The sequence below is a fragment of the Entelurus aequoreus genome, linkage group LG02, assembly GCF_033978785.1.
Source record: "Entelurus aequoreus isolate RoL-2023_Sb linkage group LG02, RoL_Eaeq_v1.1, whole genome shotgun sequence".
Lineage (NCBI taxonomy): Eukaryota > Metazoa > Chordata > Actinopteri > Syngnathiformes > Syngnathidae > Entelurus > Entelurus aequoreus.
Window position 1 is genome coordinate 37,099,829 of NC_084732.1, and position 21,072 is coordinate 37,120,900.

General features: G+C 37.4%; 1 protein-coding gene across 1 annotated transcript in view; it reads left to right on the top strand.

The window, feature by feature from the left end:
* Positions 1 to 300: 300 nt before the first annotated feature.
* Positions 301 to 21,072, top strand: part of ddx21 (DEAD (Asp-Glu-Ala-Asp) box helicase 21) — a 33,189-nt gene continuing 12,417 nt past the window's right edge. The window contains exons 1-8 of the mRNA XM_062026280.1: positions 301 to 493; positions 5,056 to 5,292; positions 5,419 to 5,547; positions 6,298 to 6,373; positions 14,453 to 14,631; positions 14,718 to 14,835; positions 17,082 to 17,267; positions 17,492 to 17,637. Of these exons, the coding sequence (XP_061882264.1) occupies positions 413 to 493; positions 5,056 to 5,292; positions 5,419 to 5,547; positions 6,298 to 6,373; positions 14,453 to 14,631; positions 14,718 to 14,835; positions 17,082 to 17,267; positions 17,492 to 17,637 (1,152 nt within the window). The 5' untranslated portion in view covers positions 301 to 412. The remainder of the gene's footprint in view (positions 494 to 5,055; positions 5,293 to 5,418; positions 5,548 to 6,297; positions 6,374 to 14,452; positions 14,632 to 14,717; positions 14,836 to 17,081; positions 17,268 to 17,491; positions 17,638 to 21,072) is intronic.

Consider the following 21,072-nt stretch of genomic DNA (forward strand, 5'->3'; position numbering starts at 1 on the left):
CAAGACAGCCATGACATTATGTTCTTTACAAGTTTATGTAAACTTTTGACCACGACTGTATCTGTTGAGATCCTGATGGAAACGAAGATCATTAGAAGAATATAGTGTATTTTAATGTTGGTTATTATAAGTACTATTGATGTATAACGAGTGTGTACAAATAGATGTGCATATGTATTTATTAATAGGAAATTTGAGTCAATGTATAATTTCAAACTTTAGTCTGCGAGCCATTAAGTTACCATTCACATCCGAGAGAGGGCGGTGATGCACGAAGTCAGTCTGCCACCGCCGTAAAACAAAGGAAGAAGAAAAGCTGTTCTCGGGCACACGCGCTAGGCTCCCTCTTTTCAATTCGCGTGCCCGCGTGTTTGCGTGTGTTCAGATCGAGTGATTCCATCTTGGGGAGGAAATGCCATCAAAAGTCATGGTAGAAACTGACACACATATGGAAGAAGAGCTGGACGCCGCCGCGGAACTTAAGGCCTCAAAGGTGAGCAGATTGACTCTCGGGCGGACTTTTAAATCCCTCCCGTTTCAGCTGCTTCCCTGTTCCATAACATGTGGCATATGATGCTAGTGTGACCATCATTTGACGACCGGCTTTCGAAACGGTGACGCGCTTTTCTAAACTGGTACAATGTAAGGTTATATAACGGGTTTGAACACTACGGTGTACGCCACAGTGTTAAAGAAGACATTCATTTTATTAAATGTCGTCAAGGTGGTGTTGTACATTCGCAGCATAGCCTAGCAAGAACATCGTCACGTGGGAAGGCCATGTGCTTGAGAACAGATCTGTAAACCATATGGATACCGGAAGTTGACAGCAAAATGAAAGACTCTGCGAAAACGTTGCAACACTGGAGAGCCGGTGTTTATTTTGTCGCATTGTTGTGACGTCACATAAGGTCGACTTGCAAAAGCACATAAATCAGCATGTTTACGTTTTGGGTTCATAGCACTCTAGCTTCTATACTCGCCTTTTGTGTCCGCTCTTCTTACCTTTTGGTCTTTTGATGCTGTTTTTACTGCGCAGGGAATGCGCCCCCGAAAGGGACAAGCGGTAGAAATGGATAGATGGAATGTTATGTCGGATTTGTTTTACTTTTTAACCAGCTCGTAGTATATAAAACAAATATTGTGTATACCTCCAAACTCCAGCTTAAGCTGTGTCACTGTATAGTCATATACAAATGATCAGTCTCTGTTTTTTATTCTCAAAATCATTGAATCTGCTTCTTTTACAAGCAATTCAGAATTTTTCAGTAACCTATATAAAAAAATACTTCAGGAAAAATGTTTAACAAGTAAAATTGTTTTTTCAAATGACCATTGGTAAATACGATTCACTCTAAGGACTTTAAAAGGGAACTGCACTTTTTTTTTGGAATTTTGCCTATTGTTCACAATCAATTATGAGAGACAAGAAGACAATCAATCAATGTTTATTTTTATAGCCCTAAATCACAAGTGTCTCAAAGGGCTGCACAAGCCACAACGACATCCTCGGTTCAGATCCCACATAAGGGCAAGGAAAAACTCACAACCCAGTGGGATGTCAATGTGAATGACTATGAGAAACCTTGGAGAGGACCGCAGATGTGGGTGACCCCCCCCACCCCTCCTCTAGGGGAGACCGGATGCAATGGACGTCGAGTGGGTCTAGCATAATACTGTGAAAGTCCAGTCTATGGTGGATCTAACATAATAGTGAGAGTCCAGTCCATAGTGGGGCCAGCAGGAGACCATCCCGAGCGGAGACGGGTCAGCAGCGCAGAGCGGTCCACCCCGGGTCCCGACTCTGGACAGCCAGCACTTAATCCATGGCCACCGGACCTGTGCCCCCCCCTTCCACAAGGGAGAGGGGGGCAGAGCAGAAAAGAAAAAAGAAACGGCAAATCAACTTGTCTAAAAAGGGGGTCTATTTAAAGGCTAGAGTATACAAATGAGTTTTAAGATGGGATTTAAATGCTTCTACTGAGATAGCATCTCTGTTACCGGGAGGGCATTCCAGAGTACTGGAGCCCGAATAGAAAACGCTCTATAGCCCGCAGACTTTTTTTGGGCTCTGGGAATCACTAATAAGCCGGAGTTCTTTGAACGCAGATGGCTTGCCGGAACATATGGTACAATACAATCGGCAAGATAGGATGGAGGTAAACCGTGTAGTATTTTATACGTAAGTAGTAAAACCTTAAAGTCACATCCTAAATGCACAGGAAGCCAGTGCAGGTGAGCCAGTATAGGCGTAATATGACCAAACTTTCTTGTTCTTGTCAAAACAAAACAAAACGTTTTTGTTTTGTTCACTTTCTAACTTATAAAAATCGGCTCGTTCTAGGTGGCTAGCAATGCAGCTAATGGGACAGTAGTCCGTTTGGTCAAGCTGGCCAGGGATGTTTCCAGTTTATTATGGTACTCCAATAATTCAGCATAGTAGGTATTCAAAAGTTCCAGATTTGCAGCATGACCAAATCGTACCGACCTCACTCTCTGGGCTTCCGTCTGCGACAACGATTCACCTTGTTCCTTGTGCTCGCTTCTATAAGCAGCAGTTCATTCTCCGTTCGTGTATTCAGCTTCAGAAAGATATAGATGTAAATCCTCATTTGTCCAAAAATAGTCGTCTTCGTGTCTGTTACCAAGTCTGCCATGATTACAACACACTCTAGTATTTGTTTACGGAAGTAGGAACAAACAGTAGATGCCAGAAGTCGGATGTACGCTGCTCTGGAAACGGAAATAAATGTGCTAGATTAGGAAGTCCCGCTGTTGATCAAAATGAGCAAACAATGGTAACTATTGTACATATTACATTTTGTTATGAACGTGTCTGTTACTTCATCATATATAGACTTGGAGCGTGTATATAAAACGTTAATGAAGGGTTTTAAAGGGCTTTGAAGGCTGCAACAGTGGCTCCCTTTAGCCTCATCTTGAAAGTTTTTTTTTATCATCTTAAAAAAAAACACTCAAAAATGACGTGTGTTCTTGTCTCTCATAATGACTGTGAATGATAGGCAAAAAGTGCAGTTCCCCTTCAAGTTAACCTGTTAAAGGGGAACTGCACTCTTTTGGAATTTTATGTATCTTTCACAATCATTATTAAAGACAAGACGGATGTATTTTTTAAAAAATGCATTCAAAGTCTGCTTATAGCGAAGCCAATGGGAGCTCCACTATTCCGCCCATGAACCACTGAAGTAAACCACTCAAAAAGCGCCAACAATACTCCATTTACATTCTGAGGCTTGAATATTAACTAAGTATGAGTGATATTGTTATTATAGGCGCTAACGCAGCCAAACTATTTATAGTGGCGCCGTGATCACTACCGTGTGTCACCATGTTTACACAATCGAGTGGTCTGTTTTTTCCTCGCTTCCCTGTTCCTTGGAAGTTTATTGTAGATCATAAATCATGCCTCTCACCTGGAAAATAGATGGCTGAGGATGTAATTCGACAAGTTGTTCTCACCAGTTCAGAGTCCTAAATGGCTGTCAAAGTGTACCGACACAAAAAGCACCAGCAGTCTGCATCCTAATGACAGCAGACTTTATACAATAATTGATGTTTTATTATGTTTGTTGGCTCTCGTGAAGTCTGCAGTGAGCAGTAATCAGTGATGAAGGAAAGAAAAAGTAAACGTGATGAGTTTTTCAAATTAATGCGCCGTGTATAAATGATTAAAGTACGTAAAAAATAAATATCATAAATGTGCCCGTTACTACATTACATATATACTTGTATCATGTATGCAAAACCCTAATGGAGGTGTTTAGATGTTTGTTACAGGCTTTGTAGGCAGAATTGAGCGCCTCCTATATGCTCCATCATACAAGTACTTTTGATCACATTTATTTAATATTTAGAATGCATTAAAAAAAAGCATCCATCGTCATGACTTTCATGGTTGTGACCAATAGGCAAAATTCCAAAAAAAAGTGCAGTTCCTCTTTTAAAGTGAGTGATATTTTTATAATTACTTCTAATTTGCAATAGCAGTTTGTTTTAAATTCATGTTGAGCTAACTATTTTGATACTCGACTAGTCATCGACTATCTTTAAGATGAATATCAGAATATAAAGTGTATACATACAGGCCTCGAAGTGTAACTTTTTAAGGTCAAGGCAAGTATTGCCCTAAAAGAGGGCACATATTTTAGTGTGTATATACACTACCGTTCAAAAGTTTGGGGTCACCCAAACAATTTTGTGGAATAGCCTTCATTTATAAGAACAAGAATAGACTGTCGAGTTTCAGATGAAAGTTCTTTTTTTCTGGCCATTTTGAGCGTTTAATTGACCCCACAAATGTGATGCTCCAGAAACTCAATCTGCTCAAAGGAAGGTCAGTTTTGTAGCTTCTGTAACGAGCTAAACTGTTTTCAGATGTGTTAGAACACTGGAGTGATAGTTGCTGGAAATGGGCCTCTATACACCTATGTAAATATTGCACCAAAAACCAGACATTTGCAGCTAGAATAGTCATTTACCACATTAGCAATGTATAGAGTGTATTTCTTTAAAGTTAAGACTAGTTTAAAGTTATCTTCATTGAAAAGTACAGTGCTTTTCCTTAAAAAATAAGGACATTTCAATGTGACCCCAAACTTTTGAACGGTAGTGTACATACAGTATACATATGTATATATATAGTTTTTTCCCCTCGGCCATCAGGCAAATGAACAATAACTCCTAACAGTAGCTCCTTGAATTCCCTCTAAGTCTATAACAATATCTGATAGCTCAGTTACAGCTCTTTTTATTACCAAATATGTGTTTTATGTTGCACGAGTGCACCAAGAAAAATTCCTAGTTTGTGAACCCGTTCTCAAACAATGGCAATAAAACTATTCTGATTCTGATGTATATACATATATATATATATATATATAACAAATTTTAGTGTTGATATTTGTCCACAAGGTTGACGAATCGTGGCACCCCTACTATATAAGGTATCAAAATATTACCTGCAGGCTAAAGCTTTTATAAATGTATCAAAACATTTTGTAATATGTGAAAATATCTTCTTTCCTAAACATGAAGAGCAAATCTAAGGATGGCAAGAAACAGAAGAAGAAGAAGCAGGTGGTAACACAGGAGGAGGTGGAGGAAGATATAGACTGTGAACCTCCTGCACCGAAAAAGAAAAAGAAGAAAGACAAGCTTGCAGAGGACCAAACAAATAAGCACATCGATGAGGCCACAGATGTGAATGACAACATTGACGATGTTGAACCACCCAAAAAGAAGAAAAAGAAGAGCACAGAAGCAGATAAGGAGGTTAGAACTGGTTTACCTTTTAAACAGATGTGTGCTAAAAAAATACCAGCATGATTTCTTGCTTTAACACTGTGAGAAAGCTTATTTGTAACCCGTTAAATTATTGCTTTACTTTCTTGTTTTAAGACCAAAAAAAAGAGAGCAATTGCTGAAGCTATCAACGGACATTCCATGCCGGAGACACCAGCTGAGACCCCCAACCCGACCCCATCTCAATCAAGCGATGACTCAACCAGTGACAGTGATAAAGAAATTGTAAGATTTGTCATCTTATTTCATAGCTTTTGACATGTGACAAATACTGAACTGAAATTATTTTAACTGTCATGTCGTCTGCCTTTACATTTAGTCTTCTAACAGGGGAACTGTCTATTAACAAAGTGAATATTAACAAAGTATTAGCAAAATTCTAATTATAAGCGCTATTTTTACCAATGCTGTGATCACAGAGAGCTAACTAGTTTTTGATGCTACCGTATTGACATACTGAGTTGCTGCTGCATCGCCTCTGAGTTGACAAAAATGAATTCTAGATTTTAAATCATGCATCTCACTTGTATAGTGAAAGGTTGTTGCCATAAATCTAGAAGTTGGTAAACTTTGAAATCCATCTTTTACCCGGAGAAGGTCTGCTTTACTTGCTCTCACATGAGTCCACTGTCTTGGTCGCCCCCTGGTGGTTGGCTGCCTGTTGACTTTGAACGTGCTTTGTTTGAAATGCAGCGGAGCCTGTAATTGTAGCTGCCAAATTGTGCAGCCCAACTTACAGTGGATATATTAATGTTGGAGGTTTTTTTAGAGCACTTTATAGGCAGAATAGAGCAAGTCCTGATAGCTTCATTGTTAGCTGACTTTTGCTAGCACTTATTTAAGTTAGATTGCATAAAAAAAGAAAAACATTTGTGCTTGTCTTGCATTAGGATTGTGAATGATGCACAATTCATAAGAAGTGCATTTCCCATTTTAAAAGCTCTCACGTTTAACTCAGTGATTCTAATTGTTTAGGAGGAGACACCAGAACAAAAAGAAGGGGCATTCTCCAACTTCCGAATCTCTCAGGACACCATTGAGAAGCTAAAAGGTATTTATCATGTATACATTTCTATACCTCATCAAAAATTTGTCTAAGCTGTTGTAGGACTTTGTGTTCCAATATTTTAACTAGAAGCATGGCTTGATGGCGTGTGGTCAATATGATCTTAGCATATAATTTGCTATGATGCAGATATTTGATTTAAAAAGGCAAAACCGAAATCTGTGTTAATAATTAGTAATAACATATATTTTCTTTACATAATATAGTTTTGCTATATTTTTCAAGTGTTGCAGCTTATTGTACAATGTCCAAAACCAGTGAAGTTGGCACGTTTTGTAATTCGTAAATAAAAACGGAATACAATGATTTACAAATCCTTTTCAACCTATATTCAATTGAATGCACTGCAAAGACAAAATACACTACATTGCCAAAAGTATTTGGCCACCCATCTTAATGATCAGAATCAAGTGTCCTAATCACTTGGCCCGGCCACAAGTGTATAAAATCAAGCACTTAGGCATGGAGACTGTTTCTACAAACATTTGTGAAAGAATATGCAGCTCTCAGGAGCTCAGTGATTTCCAGCGTGGAACTGTTATAGCAGGGGTCACCAACCTTTTTGAAACCAAGAGCTACTTCTTTGGTACTGATTAATGCGAAGGGCTACCAGTTTGATACACACTTAAATAAATTGCCAGAAATAGCCAATTTGCTCAATTTACCTTTAACTCTATGTTTTTATTAATAATTAATGATATTTACACTTAATTGAACGGTTTAAAAGAGGAGAAAGCACGAAAAAAATGACAATTAATTTTGAAACATAGTTTATCTTCAATTTCGACTCTTTAAAATTCAAAATTCAACTGAAAAAAAGAAGAGAAAAACTAGCTAATTCGAATCTTTTTTTTTTTAAATTAAATTTTTTTTTTATGGAACATCATTAGTAATTTTTCCTGATTAAGATTCATTTTAGAATTTTGATGACATGTTTTAAAAAGGTTAAAATCCAATCTACACTTTTTTAGAATATATAACAAATTGGACCAAGCTATATTTCTAACAAAGACAAATGATTATTTCTTCTAGATTTTCCAGAACAAAAATGTTAAAAGAAATTCAAAAGACTTTGAAATAAGATTTAAATGTGATTCTACAGATTTTCTAGATTTGCCAGAATATTTTTTTTGAATTTTAATCATAATAAGTTTGAAGAAATATTTCACAAATATTCTTCGTCGAAAAAACAGAAGCTAAAATGAAGAATTAAATTAAAATGTATTTATTATTCTTTACAATAAAAACAATACATTTACCTGAACATTGATTTAAATTGTCAGGAAAGAAGAGGAAGGAATTTAAAAGGTAGAAAGGTATATGTGTTTAAAAATCCTAAAATCATTTTTAAAGTTGTATTTTTTCTCTAAAATTGTCTTTCTGAAAGTTATAAGAAGCAAAGTAAAAAAAAAAAAGACTTAAACCAAGTCTTTAAAATATTTTCTTGGATTTTCAAATTCTATTTGAGTTTTGTCTCTCTTAGAAGTAAAAATGTTGGGCAAAGCGAGACCAGCTTGCTAGTAAATAAATAAAATTTAAAAAATAGAGCCAGCTCACTGGTAAGGGCTGCTATTTGAGCTATTTTTAGAACAGGCCAGCGGGCGACTCATCTGGTCCTTACGGGCTACCTGGTGCCCGCGGGCACCGCGTTGGTGACCCCTGTGTTATAGGATGCCACCTGTGCAACAAATCCTGTCGTGAAATTTCCTCGCTCCTAAATATTCCAAAGTCAACTGTCGGCTTTATTATAAGAAAATGAAAGAGTTTGGGAACAACAGCAACTCAGCCACAAAGTGGTAGGCCATGTAAACTGACAGATGGGTCAGCGGATGCTGAAGCGCATAGTGCAAGACGTCGCCGACTTTCTGCACAGTCAGTTGCTACAGAGCTCCAAACTTCATGTGACCTTCCAATTAGCCCACGTACACTACGCAGAGAGCTTCATGGAATGGGTTTCCATGACCGAGCAGCTGCATCTAAGCCATACATCACCAAGTCCAATGCAAAGCGTCGGATGCAGTGGTGTAAAGCTCTAGAGTCCAGTGTCGACGCGTTCCCTGGAGTGATGAATCACGCTTTTCTATCTGGCAATCTGATGGACGAGTCTGGGTTTGGGGGTTGCCAGGAGAAAGGTACATTTCGGACTGCATTGTGCCAAGTGTGAAATTTGGTGGAGGAGAAATTATGGTGTGGGGTTGTTTTTCAGGAGTTGGGCTTGGCCCCTTAGTTCCAGTGAAAGGAACTTTGAATGCTCCAGGATACCAAAACATTTTGGACAATTCCCTGCTCCCAACCTTGTGGGAACAGTTTGGAGCGGACCCTTTCCTATTCCAACATGACCGTGCACCAGTGCACAAAGCAAGGTCCATAAAGACATAGATGACAGAGTCTGGTGTGGATGAACTTGACTGGCCTGCACAGAGTCCTGACCTGAACCCGTTAGAACAGTGGTCCCCAACCACTGGGCCGCGGCCCTGTACCAGTCCGTGGATCGATTGGTACCTGGCTGCACAAGAATTAAAATAGATTTTTTATTTTTTATTAATTAACATAAAAAACACAAGATACACTTACAATTAGTGCACCAAACCAAAAAAAATACCCTCCCCCATTTAAACTCATTCACACTCATTCGCACAAAAGGGTTGTTTCTTTCTGTTATTATTTCTGGTTCCTACATTATATATCAATATAGATCAATACAGTCTGCAGGGATACAGTCCGTAAGCACACATGATTGTATTTTTTTATGACAAAAAAAATAAATAAAAAAATCTTCCCCCCCCCCCCCCCCCGGTCCGTGGGACACATTTTCAAGCGTTGACCGGTCCGCAGTTACAAAAAGGTTGGGGACCACTGCGTTAGAACGCCTTTGGGATGAAATAGAATGGAGACTGAAAACCAGGCCTTTTCGGTCAACATCAGTATGTGACCTCACCAATGCACTTTTACAACACTCAGTAAACGTTTGGGAACCGAGGAGACCAATTTTTGAAGCTTTTCAGGTGGAATTCTTTCCCATTCTTGCTTGATGTACAGCCTAAGTTGTTTAACAGTCCAGGGTCTCCGCTGTGGTATTTTACGCTTCATAATGCGCCACATATTTTCAATGGGAGACAGGTCTGGACTACAGGCAGGCCAGTCTAGTACCCGCACTCTTTTACTATGAAGCCACATTGTTGTAATACGTGGCTTGGCATTGTCTTGCTGAAATAAGCAGCAAGATGATAACGTTGCTTGGATGGCAACATATGTTGCTCCAAAATTTGTATGTACCTTTCAGCATTAATGGTACCTTCACAGATGTGTAAGTTACCCATGCCTTGGGCATTAATACACCAACCATACCATCACAGATGCTGGCTTTTGAACTTTACGCCTATAACAATCCGAATGGTTCTTTTCATCTTTGGTCCCGAGGACACGGCGTCCACAGTTTCCAAAAACAATTTGAAATGTGGACTCGTCAGACCACAGAACACTTTTCCACTTTGCATCAGTCCATCTTAGATGAGCTCAAGCCCAGCGAAGCGTTTCTGGGTGTTGTTGATGAATGGCTTTCGCTTTGCATAGTAGAGTTTTAACTTGCACTTACGGATGTAGCGACCAACTTTAGTTACTGACAGTGGTTTTCTGAAATGTTCCTGAGCCCATGTGGTGTTATCCTTTACACACTGTTGTCTCTTTTTGATGCAGTACAGCCTGTGGAATCGAAGGTCACGGGCATTCAATGATGGTTTTTGGCTTATGTGCAGTGATTTCTCCAGATTCTCTGAACCTTTTGATGATATTATGGACCGTAGATGGTGAAATCCCTAAATTCCTTGCAATAGCTGGTTGAGAAATGTTGTTCTTAAACAATTTGCTAAGGCATTTGTTCACAAAGTAGTGACCCTTGCCCCATCCTTGTGTGTGAATGACTGAGCGTTTCATGGAAGCTGCTTTTATACCCAATCATGGCATCGACCTATTCCCAATTAGCCTGTTCACCTGTGGCATGTTCCAAATAAGTGTTTGATGAGCATTCCTCAACGTTCTCAGTCTTTTTTGCCACTTGTGCCAGCTTTTTTGAAACATTTTGCAGGCATCTAATTCCAAATGAGCTAATATTTGCAAAAAATAACAAAGTTTCTCAGTTCAAACATTAAGTATCTTGTCTTTGCAGTGCATTCAATTGAATATAGGTTGAAAAGGATTTACATATCATTGTATTCTGTTTTTATTTACCATTTACACAACGTGCCAACTTCACTGGTTTTGGGTTTTGTACTTTGTTTATTTTTTACGACTCCAGAGTAGGGAGGGATGTCACTGTATGAAAATGTCTTATCACGATAATTGTGACCAAAATTATCACTGTTATCGCTGTAATTTCAAATGTGCTCAAAATTTTCAAAAACTACTTATACTGAAATCTTATAACCAAGTGTTATAAAAAAAAAAAATACAAACACATTCAAAATTTTGGTATGTACTTCAAGTAGAAAGTTGAATGTACATAAGCAACACAAAGTAATATGGCAGAAACAAAATAATACTATGGATAAAAATGTGAACATTTCGCAAGATGGCACCTTATGGACATAAAACGTAACTGCATTTTTTGTCCATATAGATAAAACAGTGTGTTTGAGGTCTAGTCTTACACATAGGACTGCACGATTATGGGCAAAATAATAATTCAGATTATTTTGATCAATATTGAAATCAGAATTATTCATTATGTTACGTAAAGCAGTGTTGGGGTGTGAACGCGACGCCATCATGTCATTTGTAATATCTGATAAATCAATCAATCAATGTTTACTGATATAGCCCTAAATCACGAGTGTCTCAAAGGGCTGCACAAGCCACAACGACAAATAAAATATACAAATGAAAATGCTCTAGATAAATTAGGGCTGGGCGATATGGCCTTTTATTAGATTAGACTTAGATTTAAATTTATTGGTCCCCTTGGGGAAATTCCTTGTCACTGCCGTACATTTGAACAATAGACATTACACATCACAAAAAATAACAAAAAGACATCCTACTTGACCAACACACATTTACAGGCTTGTCAGACAGGTCGGCCGGGCCTGCTGTTAAGGGCGGCTATAGCTGCAGGGATAAGGCTTTTCCTGAGGCGGGCCCTCCGGAATTTGATAGTTCTGTACCTAACATCTCTATATTTTTAGGCCATGTCACGATACACGATATATATCTCGATATTTTGCCTTAGCCTTGAATTAACACTTGATGCTTATAATCACACCAGTATGATGATTCTATTTATCATTTTACCGTTACATCCCTAGTCCAGAGACTTTTCCAAACCTTTAAAGGCCTACTGAAATGATTTTTTTTTTATTTAAACGGGGATAGCAGATCCATTCTATGTGTCATACTTGATCATTTTGCGATATTGCCATATTTTTGCTGAAAGGATTTAGTAGAGAACATCGACGATAAAGTTCGCAACTTTTGGTCGCTGATAAAAAAAGCCTTGCCTGTACCGGAAGTAGCGTGACGTCCCACGTTGAAAGGCTCCTCACATTTCCCCATTGTTTACACCAGCAGCGAGAGCGATTCGGACAGAGAAAGCGACGATTACTCCATTAATTTGAGCCAGGATGAAAGATTTGTGGATGAGGAACGTGAGAGTGAAGGACTAGAGTGCAGTGCAGGACGCATCTTTTTTCGCTCTGACCGTAACTTAGGTACAAGCTGGCTCATTGGAATCCACACTTTCTCCTTTTTCTATTGTGCATCACGGATTTGTATTTTAAACCACCTCGGATACTATATCCTCTTGAAAATGAGAGTCGAGAACGCAAAATGGACATTCACAGTGACTTTTATCTCCACGACAATACATCCGTGAAGCACTTTAGCTACGGAGCTAACGTGATAGCATCGTGCTTAAATGCAGATAGAAACAAAAGAAATAAACCCCTGACTGGAAGGATAGACAGAAAATCAACAATACTATTAAACCATGGACCTGTAAATACACGGTTAATGCTTGGCGAAGCTTAACAATGCTGTTGCTAACGACGCCATTGAAGCTAACTTAGCAACGGGACCTCACAGAGCTATGATAAAAACATTAGCGCTCCACCTACGCCAGCCAGCCCTCATCTGCTCATCAACAACACCCGTGCTCACCTGCGTTCCAACGATCGACGGAAGGACGAAGGACTTCACCCGATCATCCGTGCGGTCGGATAGCGCGTCTGCTATCCAAGTCAAAGTCCTCCTGGTTGTGTTGCCACAGCCAGCCGCTATTACACCGATCCCACATACAACTTTCTTCTTTGCAGTCTTCATTGTTCATTAAACAAATTGCAAAAGATTCACCAACACAGATGTCCAGAATACTGTGGAATTTTGCGATGAAAACAGAGCTTTTTTGTATTGCATTCAATGGTGTCCGAATACTTCCGTTTAACTATTGACGTCACGCGCATACGTCATCATACATAGACGTTTTCAACTGGAAGTTTAGCGGGAAATTAAAAATTGCACTTTATAAGTTAACCCGGCCGTATTGGCATGTGTTGCAAAGTTAAGATTTCATCATTGATATATAAACTATCAGACTGCATGGTCGGTAGTAGTGAGTTTCAGTAGGCCTTTAAGTCACTTAAGCTCTGCTAAAAACGACTAGCAACAAATCTAGCATAATTTTTCTGGTGTAATTATAGACTGTACTCGTGTTTAAAGACTTCTGTTGCTGCATGCAATCTGAGCGAGCATGACATCAAACTTGCTTCGCGCTGCTGCAAGCCTTCCTCTTCTTAAAAACCCCACTTTCCACTAACATTTTGTAGATGGCAGTCCGTGGGTATATCTCTGATATATTGAAGTACGTCATAATCCCAGAAATGCTGCCTCCGATCCAAACAACCCTGTGTGTCTTGCTTACGTCATCACAACATCCTGTTTTAGCAGCGCTGTTTCACTGATCAGTCTGTTTTTTCACTGGATTAATTTATGGTGCATCACACGTCAATAGTACGCAAATAATAAACTATATGTATATACAGTACAGGCCAAACGTTTAGACACACCTTCTCATTCAATGGGTTTTCTTTATTTTCATGACATTTACATTGTAGATTGTCACTGAAGGCATCAAAACTATGAATGAACATATGTGGAGTTATGTACTTAACAAAAAAAGGTGAAATAACTGAAAACATGTTTTATCTTCTAGTTTCTTCAGAATAGCCACCCTTTGCTCTGATTACTGTTTTGCACATTCTTGGCATTTTCTCGATGAGCTTCAAGAGGTAGTCACCTGAAAGGGTTTTCACTTCACAGGTGTCATAGTTTTGATGCCTTCAGTGACATTCTAAAATGTAAATAGTCATGAAAATATAGAAAACCCATTGAAATGAGAAGGTGTGTCTAAACTGTTGGCCTGTACTATGTGTGTATGTATGTGTGTGTGTATGTATGTATGTATGTATATATATATATATATATATATATATATATATATATATATATATATATATATTAAAAAGAGCGCAAGACTTTGTGTCTTCTCTGCGCTACAATACATTATATTACTTTTAATTTGTTTTCACCTAAAAAAAAATATATATATATTTTTTAAACTGTTGTGGCAGATGCGCCACGATCAAATGGAAACCCCGTCAAGTTAACGGAATATTTAAAAAAAGAAATAAATGACCTCCTGAATTTGTACTAAAGTAAATTAAACAAAGTTTTAACAATTTCAACAAATGTCCCCTAATCATGCATGCCACCAATCCCTAATCATTAGCACTGGATAGTTTTTCAAAAATTATTTGGTGAAATTCATTTGGTAAAATAAAATCTTTGGCATCCCACTATGAGATGTGAAAACATTTTAAATTGAAGTGACCATCTGGTGTTCACACACTTAATAAAAAACCTAACTTTACGTTTGTATAACGGTGTGCTAATTCAAGAGCTTTGCTGATTTATTGTGGACAGGCTGTCAAATGACACATTAATGCTATTAATGTTATTCAATTGTCTACATATGCCATCCCGTCTTCTTTCTCAAATTGCAAATTCTCATTTCAGCTCGTGGTGTCTCTTACCTTTTTGACATTCAAGTCAAAACATTTGATTGTGTTTACGATGGAGAAGATGTACTGGCTCAAGCCCGTACAGGAACAGGAAAGACTTTCTCCTTTGCCATCCCACTGGTGGAGAAGCTCCAGATGGATTCAGTGGCGCGGGCAAGAGGCCGTCCTCCCAAGGTCTGCACAGTCATTAAACACATCATTTTTATATAACTGTCTTAAACTGTAACCTGTTTCCGCTATTGACTATTCTTTGTCTGCAGGTGTTAGTCTTGGCTCCCACCAGAGAGTTGGCCATTCAGGTCGCTAAGGACTTTAAAGACATCAACAAGAAACTATACATCTGTTGTTTCTATGGAGGCAGCCCATACAACTCACAGAGTAGGTTGTCTGCATATATCTAAGTATATCATAAGTCTACCTAGGGTTTAATTATATTCAATTGACAGCAATGGCCCTCAGTTAAGCACAGAAATCGGTCAAGGCAGATACACCAAAAGGTTTTCACAATCTTAAGATATTTTTTTATTTGTTACAGACCCCACACATAAAGATAAAAAACAGGCATTGAGCAGTTTTGATCTTTGTGTGTTGTGTGCTACAATGTCAGCACAGCACACACATGAAGATTCTGTCCCACCAGGGAGCCAGACTCCAGTCCTTCCATTCACCCCTTTTTTTATCGCTTGTCTCTCTCTGGGTCATGTATTCCTTATTTGTATCAGATTGATACTATTGTGGTGGAATCGATACTATTTTGTACTTGCTCTTTTATAAGTCAGCCAAATTACTCCATTACCTCACAGTTTATGTGACTGTGCGTCTCTTTGTCAGTGGTGTTATTTCTCACAAATATCTGCGTACCATTTTAGTGTTTTTGTTTAAATTAAAGGGGAACACCACTTTTTCTTGGAAGTTTGCCTATCGATCACAATCATTTTGAAAGACATGATGACGGATGTATTTAAAAAAAAAAAAAAAGTGATCAAAAGTCCGCGTACAATGGAGCCTATGGAAGCTGGTCTATTCTGCCTATAAAGCCCTTAAAAAACATCCAAACGCCTCAGTTAAAGTTTTATATACAGTACATGCTGTAAGTATGTATGTAATGTAGTAACGGGCACACTCCTACTAACACTTAAAATTTAAATATTTTGAATTTCAAAATTGCATCACAATGTTCTTTTATTTTTTTCTTACTCACTGCAGACTTCATGGGTGCCAACAAACATATTAAAACATCACTTACTGTACAAGGTCTGCTGCCATTAGGATGCCAAGTGCTAGGATGTTCATATATTCCCATTTACATGAAGAGTGACTCATAATCATCTCGAAGAAGGAGGGGCGGGGAAGTGACTAAGCGTCTTTTTCGTGTCGTTCGCGACACAGAAAGCTACATTTTAGTTTCATCTGACATCACATGGACAAAGATAAGACCTTCTGGAGGAAAGTTCTTTCGTCAGATGAAACAAAAATTTAGCTTTTTGGCCACACTACCCAGCAATATGTTTTGGGGAGAAAAGGTGAGGCCTTTAATCCCAGGAACACCATGCCTACCATCAAGCATGGTGGTGGTAGTATTATGCTCTGTGCCTTGTTTTGCTGCCAATGGAACTGGTGCTTTACAGAGAGTAAATGGAACAATGAAAAAGGAGGATTACCTTCAATTTCTTCAGGACAACCTAAAATCATCAGGATTTTGGGTCTTGGGCGCAGTTGGGTGTTCCAACAGGACAATGACCCCAAACACACATCAAAAGTGGTAAAGGAATGGCTAAATCAGGCTAGAATTAAAGTTTTAGAATGGCCTTCCCAAAGTCCTGACTTAAACGTGTGGACAATGCTGAAGAAACAAGTCCATGTCAGAAAACCAACACATTTAGCTGAACTGCACCAATTTTGTCAATTGGAGTGGTCAAAAATTCAACAAGAAGCTTGTGCATGGCTACCGAAAGCACCTTATTGCAGTGAAACTTGTCAAGGGACATGTAACCAAATATTAACATTGCTGTATGTATACTTTTGACCCAGCAGATTTGGTCACATTTTCAGTAGACCCCTAATAAATTCATAAAAGAACCAAACTTTATTAATGTTTTTTGTGACAAACAACTATGTGCTCCAATCACTCTATCACCAAAAAATAAGAGTTGTAGAAATTATTGGAAACTCAAGACAGCAATGACATTATGTTCTTTACAAGTTTATGTAAACTTTTGACCACGACTGTACGATTGTCGGCCCTTTTCAGTTTTGAAGCCAATTATCGGGACACTCGTAACACACCTCAGTCTTACATGACATAAGATATTCGGGCTGTCTGTGGTCTGAAGGGGGAAAGTAATGACAAAAACAGCCAGATCGTTCTTGTGTGTACCCCACTTTAGTTTTTATTAGCACCAAATTATACACCTACATAGGTTCTTAATAGTTGAGATTCATGTATTATTCACTGAGAAAATAAAGAATATAATTATTCTCACAATGTTAACAAAACAAAAACAAAAAGTCTGTATTGGCCTTACCTGACTCTACCACAATTTTAAAATAGTAGTTTAAGTCATTTACATGTAAACTTAAAAGTATAATTTATTAAAATATGAATGCTTCTACTATGTCTGCAGTCGATGCTATCCGGAGTGGGATCGATATTTTGGTTGGAACACCTGGTCGGATCAGAGACCTCATACAGAATTATAAACTGGACCTGACTAAACTGAAGCACGTGGTTCTGGATGAAGTAGACCAAATGCTGGACATGGGATTTGCTGAGCAAGTGGAAGAAATTCTATCCGCCTCCTACAAAAAAGGTATCACAAATGTTGACTGTGGCGGGGGGGAAAGTGGTTTGAATTTTTTATTATTTTTATTATGAATTAATCTTCCTGTTAATGTGTGACCAATTTATTAATTTCTCAAATTTAGAATTGTACCTTAAGAGGTACATTGTTTGTCCCATCAAAACGATTGATTTAATTCCTCCTTCTCAATGACAACCGTGCCTTTGTGTGCTTATGGCCATGTTCCCCTCCAGATGGCGACTCCAACCCCCAGACTTTGCTCTTTTCGGCCACATGCCCCCCGTGGGTCTATGATGTGGCCAAGAAATACATGAGACCAGAGTGCAAACGTGTCGACCTGATTGGTAAGAAATCACAGAGAGCTGCAACAACTGTGGAAGTAAGTGTGCGCTTGAATTGGAGCTGAGAATGGGCATAGTTAATGCTGAACAATTTCACATTTTGTCACTTGGTGTTGGTTGTTTCTTTTTCTTTTCTTTCTTTCTTTTAGTTTATTTCCAACATGAACACATTTACATCATAATACATCACACAATTTCATATCATTTCATTTACATCATGCCCGAAAAGGAGTAGGAAGAGGCAAAGCTTATTTAATCCTACCCCTTTCCCACTTCAAAGCATTTACAATTATATGAAATCAATTACTGACCTTTTTATATAATAAAATAACATCTATGAATTAGTATATACAAAAGTTTGTAATATGTAATTAATTAATTCAGTCATTATTAACATACTGAGATGAAGAATATTTTCAATAAGGTTGGAAGTTTTTCTCATAATTCTTCTTCTTTGTACTTTGTAAGCACTATTAATTTAAACAACCTCTTAAACTGGATCATGTCAGTACAATTTTTAACTTCTTTACTTAATCCATTCCATAATTTAATTCCACATACTGTTATGCTAAAAGTTTTAAGTGTTAAACGTGCATATAAATGTTTTAAATTATTTTTTCCTCTAAGGTTATATTTCTCCTTTTTAGTTGAGAAGAAATGTTGTACATTCTTTGGTAGCAGGTTATAGATTGCTTTGTACATCATTTTAGCTGTTTGCAATTTTACCAAATCACCAAACTTTAATATTTTTGACTTAATAAATAAAGGGTTTGTATGTTCTCTATATCCAACATTATGTATTATTCTAACTGATCTTTTTTGTAACATGGTTAACGAATGTAGCGCACATTTGTAGTTATTTCCCCATATTTCTGCACAATAAGTCAGATATGGTAACACTAGTGAGCAGTAGAGAATATGCAGTGATTTTTGGCCCAGGACGTGTTTTGTTTTATTCATTAATGAAATGTTTTTTGCTACCTTATGTTGTATGTTTTGTATATGAGATTTCCAGTTCATTTTATCATCTATTAATACTCCCAAAAATCTGGTTTCTTTTACCCTTTCGATGTCTACTCCGTCTATTTGTATTTGCGTATGATGCTCTTTCCTACTATTACCAAATAGCATTATTTTAGTTTTACTGAGATTCAAAGATAGTCTGTTTTTGTCAAACCATCTTTTTAATTTGTTCATTTCTTCTGTTATTATTTGTATTATCTTCTGTGTGTTCTCTCCTGAACAGAAAGCAGTTGTATCATCTGCAAATAAAACTAACTTTAAGTCCTTTGTAACTTTACAAATGTCGTTTATATAAAGATTAAACAATTTTGGTCCCAGTATTGATCCCTGCGGCACACCACAGGATATATCTAGCCGTGTTGACATATTTTCACCCATCTTCACATATTGCTTCCTGTTGGTTAAATAGCTTCTTACCCAGTTCAATACCAAACCTCTGATGCCATATCGTTCTAATTTTTGTATTAAAATATCATGATTAATTGTATCAAATGCTTTTGTTAAGTCCATGAATACTGCTGCCGCACATTCTTTACCATCTATTGCATTGGTAATTTCCTCTGTTATTTTAATTAATGGTATTGATGTTGAGATATTTGCTCGAAATCCATATTGGTTCTCCACGAGTGTCCCACTTTTGTTAATAAATAAATCTAATCGACTATTGAATAATTTTTCCATGATTTTGGAGAATTGTGGAAGTAATGAAACTGGTCTGTAGTTAGTAAACTGGTGTACGTCTCCATTCTTATAGATTGGTACGACTTTTGCAATTTTCATTTTGTCTGGGAATTTTCCGGTTAAAAATGATAAATTGGTGATATATGTCAGAGGTTCTGAAATGTCTTCTATAACCTTTTTTATCGTTACCATATCTATTCCATGACAGTCAGTTGAAGTCTTGTATTTACAATTTTTTACAATTTTGATTATTTCTTCTTTTGTTACACTTTTAAGAAACATGGAATTGGGATTTCTGTCTATGAGCTCACTCAAGTCCTCAACTGACCCATCATCTGCATTTGGAATTGTTTGATCCAGATTTGTTCCGATATTAACAAAATAATCATTGAAACGTTCAGCTATTTGGTTCATATTGTCATTTTTTGTATGTCCATTTAGAAAGTACTGGGGGTAATCTTTCTTAGCACCATTTTTAATGATGCTATTTAGAATGCCCCATGTTGCTCTCATGTTGTTTTTGTTCTTGTTTAATAATTGACTGTAGTATTCCTTCTTACATGTTCGTAGTATACCAATTAGCTTGTTTTTATATTTCTTATACTTATTTTCTGCCTCTATAGATCTTTGTGTTATAAATATTCGATACAATGTGTTTTTTTTGTGACAAGCATTTTTCAGTCCTTTTGTCATCCACGGTTGGTTGTTTTTCTTTTGCTTCTTACTACGTTCTTTCCATGGGCAATGTTTATCATAGAGTGTTAGAAAGGTGTTGACAAAATTCCCATATGCATCATCTACATCATCTTCATTATATACATTGTCCCAAATTTGTTTCCTCAGATCCTTCTTGAAGAAAATCATTCCTTCCTCTGTACATAGTCTTTGAAATGTCTTTTTGTCAATGTTCTTCTTCCTGTAGTTCCCATCATAAATAGTAAAGACTGGCAGATGGTCGCTGATGTCGGTTGTTAACAGTCCACTTGTTATATTATCATCAAAGACATTAGTGAATATATTGTCAATAAGTGTAGCACTGTGACTTGCAATTCTGGTTGGCCTTGTGATTTGAGGATACAAACTCATACTATACATTGTATCTGTGAAATCATTAATGGACTTTTGCTTGTTGGGGTTCAAGAGATCAATGTTGAAGTCTCCACATAAAAAGAGTACTTTTTGACTGATTCCATTGAAAGTTCCCTTAATCCAGTCTTCAAATCCTTCAATACTTGAGTTGGGTGCCCTATATATACAACTGATCAATACATTTCTATTTCTTTCATGACATATCTCAATGGTTATACACTCTAAAACATTGTCAATAGCCAGTGACATGTCTTTTACCACCTTGTAATGGAAGTCCTTCATCACATATACAGCAACTCCGCCTCCATTCTTATTTACTCTATTAATATAATTGAGTTAATATCCTTCTAGTCCAAAGTCCATTCCTTTTTTTGGATCCATCCATGTCTCTGATACAGCGATAATTTTGAAAGGTTCTTTAAAGTGTTCCAAAAATAATTTCATATTGTTAAAATTGGCATACAAGCTTCTGCAGTTAATATGAATAATTGACAGTTTGTTATTGGAATTAATGTTGGTGTTGTACTGTACTTCTGTATAATATAAACAATTATTGTCCATGTGAGAAAAAAAATGTATGTCTGGATCTATAGCACTGTCCAATTCCGTCCTGTTATAGTCGGTGCTGGAAAAGGTTATAAATTCTCTGTTTGATTGATTATTGTTTGTTTGTGTCATGG